At 37.9% G+C, this 19611-nt stretch overlaps 1 protein-coding gene across 1 annotated transcript in view; it reads right to left on the bottom strand.

The window, feature by feature from the left end:
- CrebA (Cyclic-AMP response element binding protein A) overlaps positions 1–12527 on the bottom strand; it is a 33039-nt gene extending 20512 nt beyond the window's left edge. The window contains exon 1 of the mRNA XM_069056898.1: positions 12106–12527. Coding sequence (XP_068912999.1) covers positions 12106–12177 — 72 coding nt within the window. The 5' untranslated portion in view covers positions 12178–12527. The remainder of the gene's footprint in view (positions 1–12105) is intronic.
- Positions 12528–19611: the final 7084 nt, after the last annotated feature.

Genomic DNA, 19611 nt, shown 5'->3' with positions numbered 1-19611 from the left:
TAAGAGTCGAGGAACGTCCGAAAAATCGCCGACGAATCGAATCGAACGTGTCAAAGTTCAACAGACTTGACAGTTTGTGGAGCGATGGCCCCGCGGTGCATCGGGTAAAAAATGTGCTACCTGCGTGTTTGCTTATTTTGCATATGAGGTTAGATACCTTGCACATTATTTACGATAAACAACTAAAACGATGGCCCAGTTCTGACGTGATGAAGAAGAAAAGTCAGTTGGTGTCAGTTGTTTCCTTCCTGAGATAAAACGGATATCGTTACAGCTCGCCATTATCGTCTTCCTGTCTCGGGAAATTGGTGTGGCGAGTGGTGGTTTTAATAATTGAGACTGCTGAATGGACGACGGATGTCTAGTTATGTCAACGACGGACACAGTCTGGCGGAAGATCTGCTCCCATGCGTTGGGAAATCGGAGCAATTTTTTGATTGCGGAACACGTCCTGTCATTAGTTTGCTTGACAAACTGAACATTTTCTAATGACATTAGCCAGGTTCGCAGTAACTTGTACATTTTGATTTTACATACTTTGTAAAATAATGGCACGCTATCGGCAACAACCGTTTGTTTCAGGGCCGTTTTAATAAATAGTCGATAACAATATAGAGTTCTATGAAGTTTCGAAGTTAAAAAAAATTGAATGTTGATTTGCAGACTACAATTTGAATTAAGAAAATTGTCATTTATAGTCAAAGTAGTGACGCAGGGAACAATTAGAGTTCTTGTTTATCATGTTAATTTATGACAGATGCAGGATGGACGCAATGAGTTTTAAGATTACCGCTACATTAGTCTTTGCTTAGTCCCATTGAACTCGTTTGGAGTTCACCGAAAAATCAAGATAAAACCCTACCGAATTGAATTTCTGGAATAGATAAATGGCCAATTCAAATGATAAATTGTTATTTGTACATACAACAAATCTGTTACAACAGTAGTGGTCTTACTCGGAAGGTCACGAGAAGTGTTTATTAATTTTCAACAAAATAATTCGCATGAAATTTTTTCTTGGCATTGGAATCAATCTTTTCTTTACGAGCATGTCAAGTACATTTCTTTAGACAAATGAAGGTTACATTTATTTTTTCTAATTTTTTTAGTCGAATCTGCAAATGTCAGTTCTATACTTAATCAAAAAGCAATGAATTTTCTGTTAATTTGTGGTTTGACTAGTTTGTTATTTTTGAGTTGTTAAAACTAAAATATGTTCAATCATTTAAAACAATCAAATTCGGTCAACTCATTATAAAATAAGCCGATTGCCTCTTACTACAATGGCTTATGACTTGTCCGTAAAGATGTCGTAAATAATACCTGATTTCGGTCGCTTCGCAGGCTCCGAACGTTTGCAGCTAATGGTCCGTACTCGTTTTTTATTATTTCGCAAAAATTGCAGAGCACAAAATGCGTTTAAGACCCCAGTAAGAAATATTTAAATACGGCTCATTTCTGAACCTTCAATAATTAGAGTAATTTATGACGGCCGACAGCAACCGTCGTTCCAACCCTCATAAAAGTATTAGGATGTACGTCATAAAAACCTGCATAAGTCGTCCCCAAATTCGTTTCCTATTATTATAAAAGTGAGTATGATCAGAGCTTTTATTTGATACGCAAGTCAAGATTCTCAAAAAAAAGGAATTTAGAGAAAAATAATGATTTAGATTTTCTTGAAAATTTGCCTTTAATTAATTGTACTAATTTTATGAACATTCAATCCAAATCTCAAGGTGATACTTTTATGGCTTGACGAAAAACTTTTTTTTTATGGCAGCACACAGAATTAACGTAATCTTTAGATATCGTATTTTTATGATTTCTTTTATAATAATTCATCACGCTAAACACAAAATTATTATGAAAATGTTATTGAATTAATCCACCTAATTAAAAATGGTGATGCAAGGGGAGACAATTTCTTGGTCTTAATTCGATTTTTTTTTTTAATCTATAGATTCTGATGGGCAATTAGATTAGAAAAATCTCTTACATGTTGTCGACAATCAGTCTTTTTGGAACTTGAAATTTGAACACTGAATACGAATTTTAAATTTGAATTGACCACAAACAAAATTTTTCTTCTCAAGCTTTTGCCCTATCGGAACATTTCTCAACAAGGTGGTCAAGTTTTATCTGGTTTATGGTCCACTGCAGACAAGACGTATTTAAATGTTACCAATTTCTTTGCTTTTCTTGTATCGAAATCTCAAATTCATTTTGTTTTTGGGAAAACTGTCAAAATATCTTTTTATTTTCCTTTATCTTCAGCAGCATTGACAAGTTATTTGTATACAAGGTGTACAAGGCCAGAAACTGTCATTTTGCAAATGCGAGCACGGTTTGTGGTCCGAGGCGTTAGCCGAGGCCCCACAAGTGCAAGCACTTGGAAAAATGACAGTTTCTGGCCGTGTGATACACATGTTTTCGGCCGACAATTTTTTTTAAAGCAAAAAAAAAATTTTTTGTTAAAATATTTTAACCCGGATAGGGAATTTATTTTTCTTCCATCGGCAACATCGGCCATTACGAAAAACGAATAAAATTTCAAATTCAAAAAATCAAGTCTTAGTGCTTGTGTTTGCACTTGTGGGGCTTCGACTAACGCCTCGGACCACAAACCGTGCTCGCACTAGCAAAAAGACAGTTTCTGGCCTTGTGATACAAATAACTATTAACACAGTGGAGCAGAATTTTTCTTACATTTGCCAAAAATTCCCATGTCATTGACACTCAGTGCCACCAACCTAAAATATTTCATTAAAAATTCCTGTTTCGATTTTCTCTGTTTCAAGACGATTTAGGCAAATGAAAACTCAGTAAATTTAGACGGGGGCCGAAAATTTTATTACCAGTTCTTGTGGAAATACCACAAAAAGTAAAAATTTTGTCCAACACTGGAGATTTTTTCAAAAACTTTGAAATTTTCAATCTATTTTCCTGTAGCGAAATCTCTTTGAAGTAGGTTCAATAAGAAATAAAAAGTCAAGTCGGTTTTTCCAAATAAGCAATATTTTTGAAAAATTTAATAAAATTGTTTTTCTTATTTCTTCGTTTCGTCCAAATTTTTAACAAAATCTGTAGGAGTAGGTTTCTTCTATCAATGTAGGCGACATGTTTTTGACATTTCTCATTTAAACAATTTACAGTTATGCCAACTATTAAGCGGTTGTTCCCTCTTAACTAATTCCGTCATACTTTTTTTTTCACTGCCATGACCTGATCTATCCTGACATCATTTTTTTAAATGTTCAAAGTTAAACTAAATATTCACGAATAGCTAAGTACATATACATAATTAAGTGCGATTTTTCTGTAATTTTAAAAGTCATTTTTTTAAATCATGGTACATAATTGGTAGTTAAACCTAAAAATATGATGTGTTGTAACGGGTGTTCATTTAAATTTATTCTCAAAGTAGGCGTTTGAAGAGTAGATTGTGAACGCACTAACGGATCAGCTGTTTAAATCTAACCTTACTTTTTGGCGTTGTTTGTGTGTTTGTGTTTTTACTGTGCAGACTGACGAGTGGTGCGTTAACAACCGACTCTTCAACAACAACTTTAAATGAACACCCGATATATCCAACGAAAGCTCTATTCGTAAGCTTTGAATTGACACCATCAGTACCTCTGGCGAGTCTTTCGTAAATTATGTTTTTTAAAATTTTCAAACTGAAAACAGAGCCGAAAAAAATATTTTTAACTGTGATATAACGCAGAAACTTGTAGCATCAAGGTTTTGTGCAACAGGTGCAGGTAGTGCATTCTTGACGGGACTTGTCACCTTTACAATTTTACTTTCTCGACCCCAACATTTATGTAAGTTCAGCGGTAATTAAATTATTTGGCACCGACTAATCACAAACGATGACGTAACAAGTTGAATTTATTCGACGTTCGTGGTCTGTTATCGGAGAGAAAATGTAATTCGCTGTCTTATTAGTGATACGGGATTTAGTGCGTGATAATGTTCCATTGAAAGAACATACTATGTTAAACAATGTAGTTTAATCGGTCAAGTCGACAAAATTTCCTAACCCATGATAATCTCTTGTCCGTAAAAATTGTCAATTGAATCTCGCTTAACAAGCATCGTTCTTTGATAAGTCAAATTCGTGGTAATCTGACCTCACACTTCTTCGCAGTATTCAGGATTTTCCCTTTCGAATTGCACGAATCCTAGCGGTGTAACCAAACCAGTCGATGTTGTTTATCGTGAATCGAAAACTTGTCCCGGATTGAATTTTATTATTTCTCTCATTAAATGTTCAATTCTTCATTGGTTCCGGTGGGCACATGCTTGGCACGATTTCGTAACCCAATGAGCAAAGTAATTCGAATATTATTTGTTTAGTTGAATTTTATCACCGTGATTGATGCAACAATTCATAATAAAAATTGATTTAAAACAGGTAAAAAAAATAATACGCCCCGTCACGGCGTCATCATCATGTCGAATTTCGAGCAAATAATTTTTGGAGTTGAACGTTCGTTCGGTTCCTGGAGTCGTCCCTGAAGAATCGACGGGGTCAGTCGAAACGTGATAATGCACCTAAAAACATGTTGATCGCTTAAAAAAAGGTTATCGCGGTTTTCCATTAAAAGAAGCGATACGGAGAGGCCGTAAAGGTCTCGTCCGTTTGCTTGACATTTTAGAAAAATTCCAAACACGGCGCCAGAAAAAAGGGACCTTTAACGCCCATCGCCGGCACCGGGAGTGAAAGTGGTTTGTTGTCCGGGGGCCATTAGCTATTCATAATTAAAACCAAAACGATTAGGTAACTCGTTCTTTTGTACGCACACGTTATGCACTTTGTTAATGGCAGGGGTCAAATTTGACGTCGATTATTTACGATAAGGTCGACTCGACTCGAAAATCCGGTGGAGAAATCCGTCCGGAGAATTTTTTCACCGATCAATGGTGAAATTTTGCAATTCGGTTCCCATCGCGGTTGGCCAACCGATCGTGATCGTGTCAATCAAACGTCAGATTTATCTGTCCGTTGTAGTTGCGGTACGGGCGGTAGAGGCCGCTTCGCTAATTGGAAACGCGGACCGCTTCCTGGTTTCGGTTTCCGGAAGCGGCGCTCGCATTTAACCGCCCGTTAAACTAGCCATAAATTCTAATTCGGGATTAATGACGAACAGATTCGGACCGGTGGGTTTTCGAGACGATGGGCTGGTCCGCCTCCGGACGAGGTCAACGATCGATTGGGGGGTTCGAATTGATCGAACGCGTCGATCGTGAAAAAAATTGCCAAGGGTCGAGTTAACAATTTCTTGTATTCATCCGAAAAAAAAAAAAAAAACTGGTCCGAGCCAAGATTTTTTTCAAAAACTTCAAAAATTTGGGAACTTTGTGTTTATAAAAAAAAAAGGTTTTTTCTTTTAATCTAATTTCATACATGCTAAAATCGATTAAGAATTTCTTACATTATCAAAAATTCTTATCAGAGTCGAGGCGTTTTTAAGACTTTCAAATTTTATGTTTGATTTATAAAAAAGATTGCTTTAAAAAAACCGCATTGATGTACATAATGACATATAGTACTTAACTGATTTCGTGTGGAATTATCAGATAAACTTCCAGATTTTTAATGCCGGAGTCGAGATTTATTCGAAAACTTTGAACACATTATAAATTTTGGATTGCAGAAAAAATGTTGTGTACACTTCGAGATTGTCGTGCCTCGGCCGCAAGCGCCCTCGGCGACAATTTTTCTCTCGGGACGTTAAAGAATGATTTCGCGTCCTTGATATACAAATAACTATTAATTATCAATTTTTACAACTTCTTCCAAAATGTTTCAAACGAGAATTGAATGAAATAAAAAATTGAAGAGAATCTAATTGTGTTTGTTTTCGTACTGCGATCTAAAAATAAACCAGTCGAGAATCAATGTTTACCCATCCGTGGGATTTCCGGGACTTTAGAAATTTCCTCTAATGAATCATTTTTTCGTTTCGACATCCGTTCTTCCAGTTCCTACAGCTTCACAATCCAGACCAAAAAACTTCTACATTTGAACCTTTCCCGTTCAGCAATCTGGACCACAGACAGGTTATTAACGGGAGCACCCAGAGATCTACTCCGTCCAACACTCGAACGGAAAAAACCTGGTCCAGGTAATAAGATTCCGCCGGTTCTGGTGGACTTTTTTGGCGACTGGAAGGTGAGGTGACATTAGAAATTTTCCCTCGGCAGTGGAACAAAACGACCATGTCATGCACGATCACAGATATATGGAGAGCGTTTGGAAAGTTGTCGGTGTGGGTGATGCAAGAAACGCCGCACCAACCGGTGTGTTAAATCAATCGAGCCGGAGTTTTGCGGACAAGAAAGCTGATCCGGATGAAAGTTGGAACGCTCACCCTGGCCCATGTTCGAATTTCTTGTACAATTCCTGCGGAGAAGCAACGCACTGGTATTCTAATTAAGCTCGTTCCGTACTGCTTAATTAGTTCAAGTCTACCAACTTGACTAATTAAGTTGATGCAACTGTACTCTCGGAAACAGCGGACTCTTCTCCGGAAAACTGGACCATCAGGTGCGTAAATGTCAAGGCGGAGCGTGACCCCCAAGTGTCCGGTGTGGGCCCGTGGATGTTTCGGTTGCATAAATTCCGCCTTGTTTACTGGGTGGTGCCCTTCGATTTTATCAAATAGAGCGGAGATAACGCCCCTGTTTATCGATTGCGTGATAGCGTTACGTAAAGTATTGATAAGGTATTGCGGGATCGATTGGAAAGGTGCGACGAGATCGATGAGATTTCAGAGCTCTCGGGAGGTTCCTTCAGGTTTCTAAAGGTCACAATTGCCTGGCAACAAAATCTCGAGGCGACAAAGGTCAGTCTAGGGGGCACTGTGCCAACGTCAGCCGGTTTGCAAAGCTCCAATTCGAGCGGGGGGAAATAGTTCGTCTTGTTTGTCAAAATTTTTTCACACTCTTCGGTTGGGACAAGTGGGATTCCTCAATAAGGAGAAGCCATATCCTGGCACACCCACCACAGACTAATACGTCCAACAGCAAGGACAAGATGTAGTTCCTGTTTCAATTTGGTTTGGCATAATGCACGACAAATGCACGAAGAATTTTGGAAAAGTTGCTTTTTACTGAAATTTTTAAAAACTGTCCAAAAGTGACTCCATAGAATTCAGCACAAAATACACTAAGAGCTGTTCCTGTGTGACTAATTTTTCGACTTATCGTGCACTAGATGAGTTAAGGTTCCCTAAAATCGATAATTTTAGTAAACTATTGTCGGGTGTACCTCAAGGGTAAGCATCAGGGCCACTACTTATAAGTCCTTTATAAACAACCTTCGCTACGCATCAGGAGATGCAGACTGGACAAGTGTGCCTCACTTTTGGGTGTTACTTGGGAAACCTTCACTTGGAAGAGAAAAAAGTTTCAAAGCGATTGGTAGAAGATTAAGCAAACAACACCAATGACATGAAGTTGACTTTTCGTCGCAGGGAATTTCACCGAGGTTGGTATCAATTGATGGATGGTCTAAGAATCTTTCTGAATTCTTCTAGATCTGTCAAATCAAAAGCCTCCAGTTTTGGACCAACAAAAAGAGTGTCAAAAAGAATTCAAGGCGAATGATATAAAACCACCACGTGCAAGTCTTGCCGATTCTCAAGTGTTTTGTATTAGAAATGTTTTAAGTGTACGGTCGGTGGTGGGTTCAGTCGGTCAAATTAATCGATCGGAAAAAGTATGGTCGATTATTTGAGTAATTCCAAAATTGAATTGGTTCAAATTTCGCACAATAAAAATCGTGTCGGCGAATTGAAAACACTAAAATAATAATTATCGCCGCTATTGACACGGAACTGGGCAGACCTTAACCCAATTGAGTTTGCATATACCGCGAGATTCTCGCAGACTGCTTGGATTCATAACGTGTAACATTTCCCGGCGAAAGAAATGAATAAAAATCAGCATAATATATTCAATTAAGCCGGCCGGTTCAGTTGATAATTGCAACGTTTCGGTGGGAGAGAAATCTCGAGGATCGGCGTGGGAGAGCCGACGGTTCCTTCCGGTGCCTCCCCTCCGGCCGCCATCCGCTATTTTTGCCCCAGTCAAAATATTTACTCCTCCCGGCGAACGCCCTCCTATTTTTAAGCGAGCACGACGACAACGCAGGAAAAAATCTTTTTCGCGCTCTCACCTAACAGTACCTCGGTGTAAACGACCTCCACGTTATTCCGACTGCCTTTCACGGATCCCCTGATTGTGCAGGGACCACCACCTGTTGGAGGGCCCCGCTTGCGCAACGCGACCTTGACCGCCGCCTCCCCTCGCGACGCCATCGCGCCCCTCGCCACCTCCACGAAAACAACTTGTTTACGCCGCTTCTGCGTATCCCTCGGTAAATAATTCTCCAAACCCGTCAACAAGTGGGAGGGGGGGGCGGATTTTCGATTTCGGGCCTTCGGGGGGAAGAGCGATCGCTAATTAGGCGGCGACCAATCAGGAATTAACATGTATGCGACAACTTTTCCACGGCCTGCTTCGGCTTATACTTATCGGCGATTCGCGGCGCGGACCGCTCTCAGAACACGGCTTACGTAATAATAATAATAGTGGCTTGGGGATTCCTCGAGCGGAGCCTTCTCTTCATCATTAATCGGAGTGAGTCGGTCGAAATCGGGGTGGTTTTCATGATGCGAATAATCGATCTCGTTAGATCGAAAAAGCGTGACCCACACAATGGCGGCCCGACCGACCGTAACAATTGAAAAACGAGATTTTTGCGTCGAGATAAGAATGGCGATCGCCATGGCAACCGTGATTTTTCCACTCGCCGAAAGAAAGAAAAACGTAATCCCGACGGTGATAACACTATTTTCGAGTCGAAGATTATGCTTGTCGGCAATAAAGTGTCGCGGGCAAGATGTCAGCCGGCGATAGCATTCATTGCACAATCTTCACCCAGTTTCTAGAGGAAATCGATTGATAACTTAATTATTTCAAGTAATTCGACGGTTATCAAGTCGTAAATAACGTCAGGTGAAGACAGCCAGGACCTAATCGAGATTAGAAGCACGCAAATCCCCGTTTCACTTCGACCCCGCCAGGCTGCGAGCGGCGGAACGTCCGTCGCAGCGCGTCGAAAATCGACCGCTTGCCATACCGGCGTGCAAAAGACACAAAGTATTTGCGGATTACGAGAGCAAACACTGTAGTGTAATTGTCGATATCCGGCACAGGTGTAAAAATAAACTGTTATCATGTTATCGAACGGCTCGTCAAGTCCCCCCTTCGAGCAACGAGCATTTGGTGGATCGAAAAATGACATGTAAAAAAAATTTCAGAGACCATAGTTTGTCGAAAGTGTCTCAAGGACTGGTCACAATTGACGTTTTAATTGCTCGACTGATCGATCATCGATCGCATCAATCAAACGCGAAACGGGGTTTAAGAATGTGAAAGCAACAAGATTTCGATGGGGGCTAATTCGTCACAGTCAGGTGGAGTGTTGCGCAAAAAAAATCATATTTGAGATTTGCGATTCGAAGAAGTGAAAATCGGATTAGAGAGTCATACCGGGTGGTCTAGAATGGAGGCGCCATTGCATCACACTGATCAAAATAATTGTAAAATGCATTCGCGTTGTTTTGGCATAAAGGAAGGCCATGAAAATTTTGTATTTAATTTGGTTGCAAAGCTGTCCGTTGAATTAGGTTATAGTTTTCTAAGTTTGAGGTTATAAATAGCGTCAATGTCTAGTGCACTGTTGTCAGTTTTACTAGTTTACAAGAGAAGAATACTCAGACATCGCTGTAAATTCAGCAACATGTTCATTTTGATACGAGTAGGTCAGCATGTTAGGCACTTTAGTGTCCAACGTAAAAAAAGCACAACTTATGTGGAAAATATGTAGTGTCAAACACTATTTTTTTGTGATTTTTTCGAAAACTGTCAGAACCAACTGAAAATGTTTGGGCTTAAGGAAAGAGTCTTGAGGAGAGGAATCCAAAGATGCTAAATAAATTGAGTTATCGTTTTGATAAGGAAGTTAAAAATTCAAAAAACTCCCAAATCGTATAGAAATCGAAAATTCGAAAATCTAGGTCAAAAGTAGTCCAGGTCATCGTGGTCCAGGTCGTAGATCTTGACAAGAACATTTCAAATAATGAAGCTTTATTGCTATACGACCATTTTGAACCAAATTAAGTGGAGAAAACAGGCAAAAATTTGTTTTTTGGGATTCTTTCGAAAACTGTCAGGGCTAATAGAAAGTTTTAGGGTTTAGGAAAAGTGCCTTGAAGAGAGCAATCCAACGGTGCTAAATTCATCGTCTTCGCTGCTTTGATAAGGGAAGCATTCGAAGCTTTCAAAAATCCAAAAATGCCAAATTTGAGCTTTCATCAGCAATCACTTCAAATGTGAACCAATTTAGGCCAAAAGTAGTCCAGGTCGTAGAGCTTGACAAGAAGATTCCAAATAATGAAGATTTATTGCTTTACGACCATTTTGAAACAAATTAAGTAGAGAAGACTGACAAAAAGTAGTTTTTTGGGATTCTCTCGAAAACTGTCAGAACCAATAGAATGTTTTGGGGTTTGGGAGAAGCACCTTGAAGAGAGGAATCCAACGGTGCTAAATACATCCTCTTCGCTGCTTCGAAAAGTGAAGCATTCGAAATTTTCAAAAATCCAAAAATTGCCAAATTTGAGCTTTCATCAGCAGATTTTTTTAAAGTGCGGTAATACAAACGTGTTCTTGGTCAAAGTCTGTGATGCATTTGTTAAAAGATATATTGCCTCAGAAATCTGAGACAAAATATCAAAATTTGACTTGACGTGAAACACCCAGTATACTCTTACTCAGTGGGGTACGAAACTAACTAAGTCAAATCTGTTGTTTCCATCTTTTGCAACAGTTCGGTGGAGATTGACACCAACTTCAAATTTCAGCTAAATTCGAATCGACAGTACTTTCTTCGGCCAAAATTTCTCCGAATTCGTGAAGTTTTCAAACCCGTTCATTTTTTTTAAATACTTCTTTTCACTTCGGCGAAAGCGTTAAATTGCCATTTCTAGATTATTATGCAAAATGCCGGATACACAGTGTCCCACACTGTACCGCGTGGGCTAAAATAATATCAAATTGGAGCGTACCGTCCAGTTGCAGTTCTCGTCGAAATGGCAGTTCCTCAAAATCTTGTCATCAGTGCGGCAAAAAATAATTTCAGAAGTTCAAAAGCGGATCGGGTTAAAAATCAAAAAGCAGATTGGAAAATAAGAAAAAGGTTTTTTTGTAAACTTTAATCACAGTAAAGGGAAAAAAGAAAAGATTTTTGGTTATGTAATCCACAATTTTTATTGAACAAAATAAATTAATTGTGAAATAAATTAATCAAAATTTGAGATTGCTGCTGTATTATAGAGCATATTGTGTTTCATATATATTTTTGATAATTGATAATAGTAATACGATAATAAAATTAATTAAATGTTTTTGCCTTCACGGTATTAATTTTTGTGAACGACGATGTTTGGACCGTACAAGCATTCCGGAGGTATTTCGAACACAATTAAAAATGCAAATTTATGCTAATTAAAAAATCGAAAATGTCGATAGTAGCGGCGCCGAATTACATCGCTTTTTATCAGAACCATTCTCGGAAAAGATGCGAAACAAACAGAACGTACTGACCAGTTTTTCGAAACCTACCGAAAAATTTTGTAAGAATTGGGACAGTTCGTAACGAAAAAACCCACAATCTCTGGATAATTGCTCCCTAATGAGTCGCTTAATGATAGTTTTTCTACTAGAATTACAAATACCATGGTATTATCATCATTAGGGGGTCATAAGACACCCCACGGGACGCCCATCAACGGAGGGTCGTTATGCCTCTACGCCACTGCGAATATTTTTGCAGTCTAGCAAAGAGTCAAGGGCGCCGCGCACCTAACTTTATGCCCTATAAAAGCGCGATAAAGATATTTTTATGCCCATCGCAGGAGCATAAAACCGCTCGAAAACGCACGATTTTCCGCCTCGCCCGCATCCAGACCCGCATGCATAAAACCATGGGCGGCACGGGGGGCGGTTTCGTCCTGTCGGGGTACTCACCGGGTCCAGGTCGCTCTCCCACAACTCCTTGAAGTCGTCGTTTGGGCCGATCAGTGCGGGAAACACCTCCATCGCGACAACCCTGGCGGCACAATTTCCCCGAAACGAACGAAAAATCCCTATCGCACCCTCCGCGAGTTCAAACACTACTCACAGCACTGGCGACTTCCATATGGACATAACACTAGCGGCATGGGGCACGCAACACGCCCCTTTTTTACCGTCGGACGGCGGCGGTGTGCCGGTGGCGGTTGTCCGATGTCGGCGACGGAACGGTGTGGACGGTGGCGGTTTTGCGCGCGCCGAGGGTCGCGAATTCGAAAGTGTGCCGGCGAGGGGTTGGAAAATGCGGTGCGACTTGTTGATGGGGCCGCGGCTGGCTCTGGAAGGAGTTTGAATGTGGTGGAAGTGAGCGGTTGGAGCGGAGCGCCGGTTCGGCGCAGTCGAGCTGCGCCGTAGCGGCACCGCTAATTGCTGACTTTTTGGAATCGCCAGCGGAGGAATTTATCGAGTCGGGGGGGAAAATCGCGAGTCGATGGCTTTTGGGCCGCCGTCAAGGTTGGGACCCAACGAAAAATTATCGCTGCCAAAACGGAAAATATTAATTATTTTTCGACAGGGCGGCGTGCGAGCGAGCACGATTCCATCGAGTGCGGTGGTGGTTACGGTACTCGCATGGCACGCAGCTGAGATCACCAGATTTGTCACCAATCAAACATTTGTGGTGTACACATGTTCGCACTGTAAATTAATTAAATTGTTCATATGAATTTTCTATTCACATCACGTGCCAAGTACAGTTTTGAAGCAGTGGAGATTTTCCGCCAATTTTGTTCAATTAACTCCACACATATTCTATAGGACTGAGCACAGATGTAGAGACGTTCAAATTGTGTACCTATTGCTTCTTCCTCTCTTGTCAGTGTTGTCAGATTTAAGATGATAAGATATACCGGGTGAGTCAAGTTTTACTGCCCTATTAAAGAAATTGTAAACATTACGAAACTTTAGGGTTACATTCCCTTGATATAAGACTTCAAATGTGTGCAATCAATTTTCCGTTATCACTTCATTCAGAGCCATAAAATTTAAAAATCGATTTTGAGCAAAAAAACATTTTTTTTCATAAACGCTCATAATTCACAATTAATTCAAAAGACACATTTATGAAATTCGCATCAAAAGAAAATTATTCGTTTTTGAATTATTCCAATTTCAACATTAACTACAGTGTCATAAATAAATATCTCATTGTTGGGAAACATCTGTTGACAACTTTTCTTGTAATTCTTAAGCCCCTAAAGGGTACCGTAAACAACCTACGTCAACTTGTTTTGTGGAACTGACTGTCCAATTTTAATAATAAACCATAGCTAAATTTTGCACTTATTTCAAAAACCTGTGATGTTTATACATATACATACATACATATTTATTACAATGATTCGCTTGCGAAGCCGTAATTGGAAATATTTCCGATAATCGATACATCATCAGGTGCTTGTTTTGTATCCAGAAGAAAATGTGAATTATCGTGTTTTCTCACAGCATCGTGGAAAAGTGGGCGAATGCTTCTTAAATATTGCCAGTGGAGTTATAAAATAAGTCTACTGGACATGCTATTCGTAAAACTTACTTGATAACGTCATGCAAAACTACTTTTTTTTCTGATGAAGCTTGGTTTCCCTTTCTGGTTTTGTTAACTCCCAAATTGCAGAACTTTAGGTGCCATTGCATCCAATTAAAATTGGTACTCTGGTTGCAACATTCCGAAGGCGAATTGTTGACCTGATCTTCTTTAATGAAACTTGATTCCCTTTGATTTTTTTTTCCCGTTTAAAAAAAATAGGGTTTAGAAATCTGATTAGCAATTTGTAAGAACTGCAACAGGCCATTAAAGATTTGCAATAGCAAATGTGAGACCTGAAATGATGACCAATGTTTTTAATAATTTAAATAGAAAAGTACAATGTTGTTTGCGGCAAGGTAAACATCATCTCTAATCACTCACTTTCACATGTACATATTTTAAAATATACATACAATTTTTTCTTTTTTCAATTAATTCAATGAATTCATGTTTTCACGTCCCCTCTTCAAACAGGTACGCCTATGTCTATTGTTAAACACGTAACTGTCATAAGAATTAGCAACGTATGAAAAAACAAAACAAACTTACTTGATGGTGTTGTTTTAGACCCAACCAGCCCCTTTCTTTTTATTTTAATCTTTTTTAATGTCTATAAACACAGTTCACGTTGTTTTGGCATAATGGGAGGCCATGATTTATTTTTTTAACGTTGTACACACTGTTTGATTTGTGTCACTGAAGTGCCTGACATGCGGACCTGTCAAAATGAACATAACATGTTGCTGAATGTCCCGCGATGTCTTAGTATTCTTCTACCGCAAACTAATAAAACTGACAACAATGCACTAAACATTGACGCTATTTATAACCTCAAACTTAGAAATTAAATTGTAATTAAGTTCAAAATTCCTAAATGGCTGTCATGATTTCAACAGTTCTGCGCATTTCGAAATGAACGTATCTTTTTTGTACTATTGTTGGTTATTCTGCTGTCAATTCTTTTTTAATATGATAATTGACATAAACATAGGCGTACTTGGGCGTACTCACCTATTTGACACAATTTATTAATACATAAAATCCCGGGTGATTTTAAATGATTGTGACTTTTTTTCTTAAGTTGGGAACATTTTTCATAAATTATTTTGGCAAACTTGATACATTAATCAACACATTGGCGTACGTACGTCGTTTTGACATTTTATGTATTAATAAATTGTGTCAAATAGGCGAGGACGCCTATGTTTATGTCAACTATCACATTAAAAAGCAGAATAACCAACAATAATATTACCAACTTATGAAAAAAGTCACATTCATTTAAAATCACCCGGTATCATAATTTCGTCTTGTACGTCAATGTGCACTGATGTCTATGTCTATGGTGTACCATAGAGATCAGTGCCAATGTGTACGATATCAGGTTTGCCAAAGTAATTTTTGAAAAATGTTCCCAACTTTAGAAAAAAGGCACACACATTAACGAGGATTACCTTTTTCAAACTGTTATAAATTTCTCAACTTTGGGAACTTCAGAACAGAATTTTAGAGACACATTTTCGAAACCCTGTTCTTAAATTATCATAATTTTGACAAAATTTCACGTTACACAAAGATCTAGAAATATTAACACTTTTAAATGAAAATCAAATTCTTGAGCGCCTTGAGCTTGTAAAGACCTTGCTCCTTCACGCGCAACCATTTTCCCATGTTTTAGTAAATTGAAAAGGTACAGAATATCGCTGAAGGACGAAAAAGAAATAAACTTCCAACAACAGTGATAACCGAAAAAAATATTGTCGTAATGGATAACATCGAAAGGACAAGCACGTGACAGTCAAGGACATCGAGCTGGCCACAAGATTTACTTCACAAGTGTGTTTTCCCTTTTACACCATCACCTTGGAATGAGGAAAGTTTCATCTCGTTACCCAGAAGCAGCGTCCTCTCAAGGAAGTGCTCAAAAAATTTGCAAATAGTGACATGAGCCGTGTCTCTCATATTGTAAAACTTGAATATTCAAATTGATTCGATAAGGAAAAGTCAATTACTAGACTGAATCATGACAGAATGATCTTCAATTGAGAAGCAACCACGGAAATCTTCCACAATTAATGAAAACAAGACAATCTCTAAATAATTTGATGACCATCAAAGTGGTTGTTTTCAATTTTGTTATAATTGGAAATTTCCGAATATTATTTTGCACCTTGGACCAGTCACAACAAGGGGCGGAGCATCATTCAGAGACCGCGTGATGTGCACGTGATTACTACACTGCTTAACTGAACGGAGTATAGGTCGTTAACTATTTTGAAACGTTTAGAATTTTGATAAAAAAAAGTGATTCACTATTACAGAAGATTAATATTTTTTCCAAAAACTGTATTAGTAATATCATTCGGTGATCATTTCCTGTGGATTACGATAAAGCTACTTCAAAATGAAATAAACAAAACAGATAATAAATACATGTGATAAATTTGCTGTAACGAAAATATTTTCAAATTAGCAACGCCCAGTTATGAAAACACGTTGAAATACTCTAGATTCTATTGGAAATTTACCATTTACTTCGGATGACATCTTAGACCTCGAATTCAGATCGACGCAGCATTGACCGTGTCATTCCAGACGTGTTACAAGAAACAGAGAAATTTTGAAGAAATCGTGATGGAACAACTTATTACCCAATATTTTATTACTAATTATCGATTCAAGAATTTAGGAATTGGGTCAAATCGATCGCACAGTTTCTAACATTCAACAATCAATTCTCCACCATCATCACTATTTTTATTCTTAGTGTTACTAGCTTTTTAAATGGTTTTTACCTCAATTTGTTTAATTAATTCATCAAGAGGTAATTCCGATTTTTTGTTGACTCTGCCCACAATGGGAGTCGTAACGTTCATGTAAAGTTTTTCTGTTTTATTTAAACAGACAGTTACAGCTTCATATCTATTATCAAGATTTCACAACAATTGTATTGTACCGACTTTACGTAACTACTAGTGAGGCCCCCTCAGCTCACAACTCCTTTCATGTTTTTTTGCCCTGTTTTTAAAGGTACATTATATTTAAAAAAGTAACATTTTTAAAGACTTTGCTCTATTTTAAAATTATATTTAAAAAGATAAAATTCGCCTGTGGCATGCGAAGCATTAGTCCACTCTGTGGACGCTCATAAAGCTATGCTGAATTTCAAGGCATTTCGATCTGTTTTTAAGTTAAAGTTTAAGTTAAAAAACCATAATACCTTCCTAGGGAATTCTAGGAAATTTTTGTCTTAAGTCTAGGGACATTTAAAATTTTCATCTGGCAACGCTGCTTTACTTCTGCCACTCGTGCCAGAAAGAAGAGCAGCAGAAAAAAATATCAAGTGAAGAATATCTACTATAATCATGGTAAATTTTTTAACTGTTTATGAATTATAATTACAAATAATGTAATGTATTTTTTGTTCGACACTGTCAGAATTTGAGAATTTTCTCCTGTGTGAACGGATTTTGATGAATGTCACAACTTGTCCAAACGAAACGTCAAGCTAATTTTAAAGATTTTTAAGCGATTTGGAGCCTTTAAGGGTCTCGTCGAACCAAAAGAGGTTGTATTCAACTCGTTCGTGTGTCAATTGGGCTCTTTTTGGTACTCGTTAAATAATAGTTATTTATGCAACGAGTTACAAAATGAGCGTCTTTTTTGCACTAGACATGACAATTGGACCACGAGTGTCAACGAGTGGTCCAACATGTCATGTGCAAAAAAATAGCCATTTTGCTACGTGTTTCATACAAGATTTTTTCTAATGTAGTTACGAAAAGCACACATTCTGATTAAAATCCTGTTTAATTAAATCTGCTATTTCAATAATTTTCCGGAACAATACTACTAATATCACTAATGTCACTTTTTAACACCCGTGATAATATAATGTCACTTTTTTTCACTAGTTATTAAATGAAGCACGTTTGACAATTAAAATGACATATCACAATGGTTGCTTTTCGTAACTGAATTAGAAAAACTATTTCAGGCGGATTGTTTGGGGTAATTTAAAAAAAAATATCTTTAGATGATAAAGACCAAATGATAATTCTATTGTCCCATACATTTGAATTAGAAAAGCTTCAGTTTCAACAACAGTCCATTCATCAATTGTCATTAGAACAACAAAAACATAGTTATGAACTACCTATCCGAAGAAGGACTCAAACATCAGTATGAGATGTTGAAAAAGAACTCGTAAGTTAACTTAATTTAGATCCTTGTGAATTAATTTAATTAAAATAAATTGTCATTGTTATCTTTTAGATGACAGCAAATTGGGAAAACCTGAACCATCTAAAATTGGTAGAATTAAGAAGCTTCATAGACTTATTTGACGGGAAGAAATTGGATGGTAATATTAAAGAAAGAAAAAAGAGATTCGAAGAATTTGCAAAAAGATAAACTCTGAAACATTGAAAGAATGGAATCTAACAATAAAAAATTGGACAACAATCTAGAAAGTGTTTTTGAAAAGTATAAAAAATAATTGGCAAAAATTTAAATAAAAGTTACGTAAAAAAATATGCATGGAGCAGTTCAAATTCAATTTTACCTTCCCCTTTATAAAGGACATTATAATTATTTGACTTTAAAACTGTAGTAAGATATACAGGGTGTAATCAAAATAGGCGGAAATATTTTAAGCCGTAAACCACCAAGACATTTGAAGACGATTTGCACTGGCTGAAGTTTCGAATTTAAAAATTCAAAATTCACTTAATTCCGGCCCGTGGTCGACGCCAATGAAGAGCAAATAAAAGTAGTGGTAAAAAATCCACGACGAAAACGATTACCACGCAAGAAATTTGACACTGACATTGAATTGTCTTGGAAATGTTGTCGTTGATGCGTGATACACGCCTGTGCCCTCCGCGCCATTGATCCACGGCCCTTTGAAGAAACTTCCCGATCTTCCCGAATTTGGGTACTAGACGCCACGACTGGTCCAGTTAATTCTTCTACCGAATTTATCGGCTGGCTATAAACCAGCTATTTAAAATGTCTCCCATAAAAAAATCACAAGAATTTAAATCCGGAGATCTTGGCGATACTTTTGGTTCAACCACCCGCTGGGAACGATCTGTGCCGCGATCTTCCGTTCTTGGATGGAACTTTCCCGTGTCACTCAATCATTGCACCGTGGAAGTAAACGTTTTTGAATTAGATACAACCCTGTCTGGAAACTTTTTCCGGTACAGTATTTGGCATTTTAAACGATTCAATAACAAATACACGATTTATTAATACACTGCTACACTGCACAGTTTGTCGAGCTGCAACTAATTACTGACCTACGCCAACCCAACGTCCGATAAGAAAATCCTTTTTTGGCACACAAAAAGCGTATGAAGCGTGTAAAAAGCGAGAGTTCGCTTTTTCTTTACTATTGCCTTTATGATTTCTTCTGAGAAACCAAGAGAGTGGCGCATCCACAATTTATTGTCTAAATTGCCATACCATTTGTTCACGTACCTATCCTTACGTTTTTCAAAAACCGCGTATTTTTCCATTGATGCGGGAATATTCAGTATTTACGTGTTTAAATATTTCCGTGTATTTTGATTACAGGCTGTATTTATATGATAAGTTAATCCAACAATAACGGCTCTTGGACAACATAATCTATCTTTGTTTTTTATTTGTGTTATACTTTTCTTTGTTTTTGACTTCTTGAGTCTTCTGCTATATGTATTTGCTTTTTAAATATATCTTTAAAAACAGGGCAAAAAACCATGAAATGAGTTGTGTGCTGAGGGGGCCATTTGCTTTTTAAATATACTTTTAAAAACAGGACAAAATCGTTGAAAAATTTGATTTTTAAATATACACCTACCTTTAAAAACAGGGCAAAATCCCTAAAAGTG

Source organism: Tenebrio molitor, chromosome 8 (assembly GCF_963966145.1).
Source record: "Tenebrio molitor chromosome 8, icTenMoli1.1, whole genome shotgun sequence".
Lineage (NCBI taxonomy): Eukaryota > Metazoa > Arthropoda > Insecta > Coleoptera > Tenebrionidae > Tenebrio > Tenebrio molitor.
Note: the sequence above shows the minus strand (reverse complement) of the source record. Positions and strands in the feature narration are given on the sequence as shown.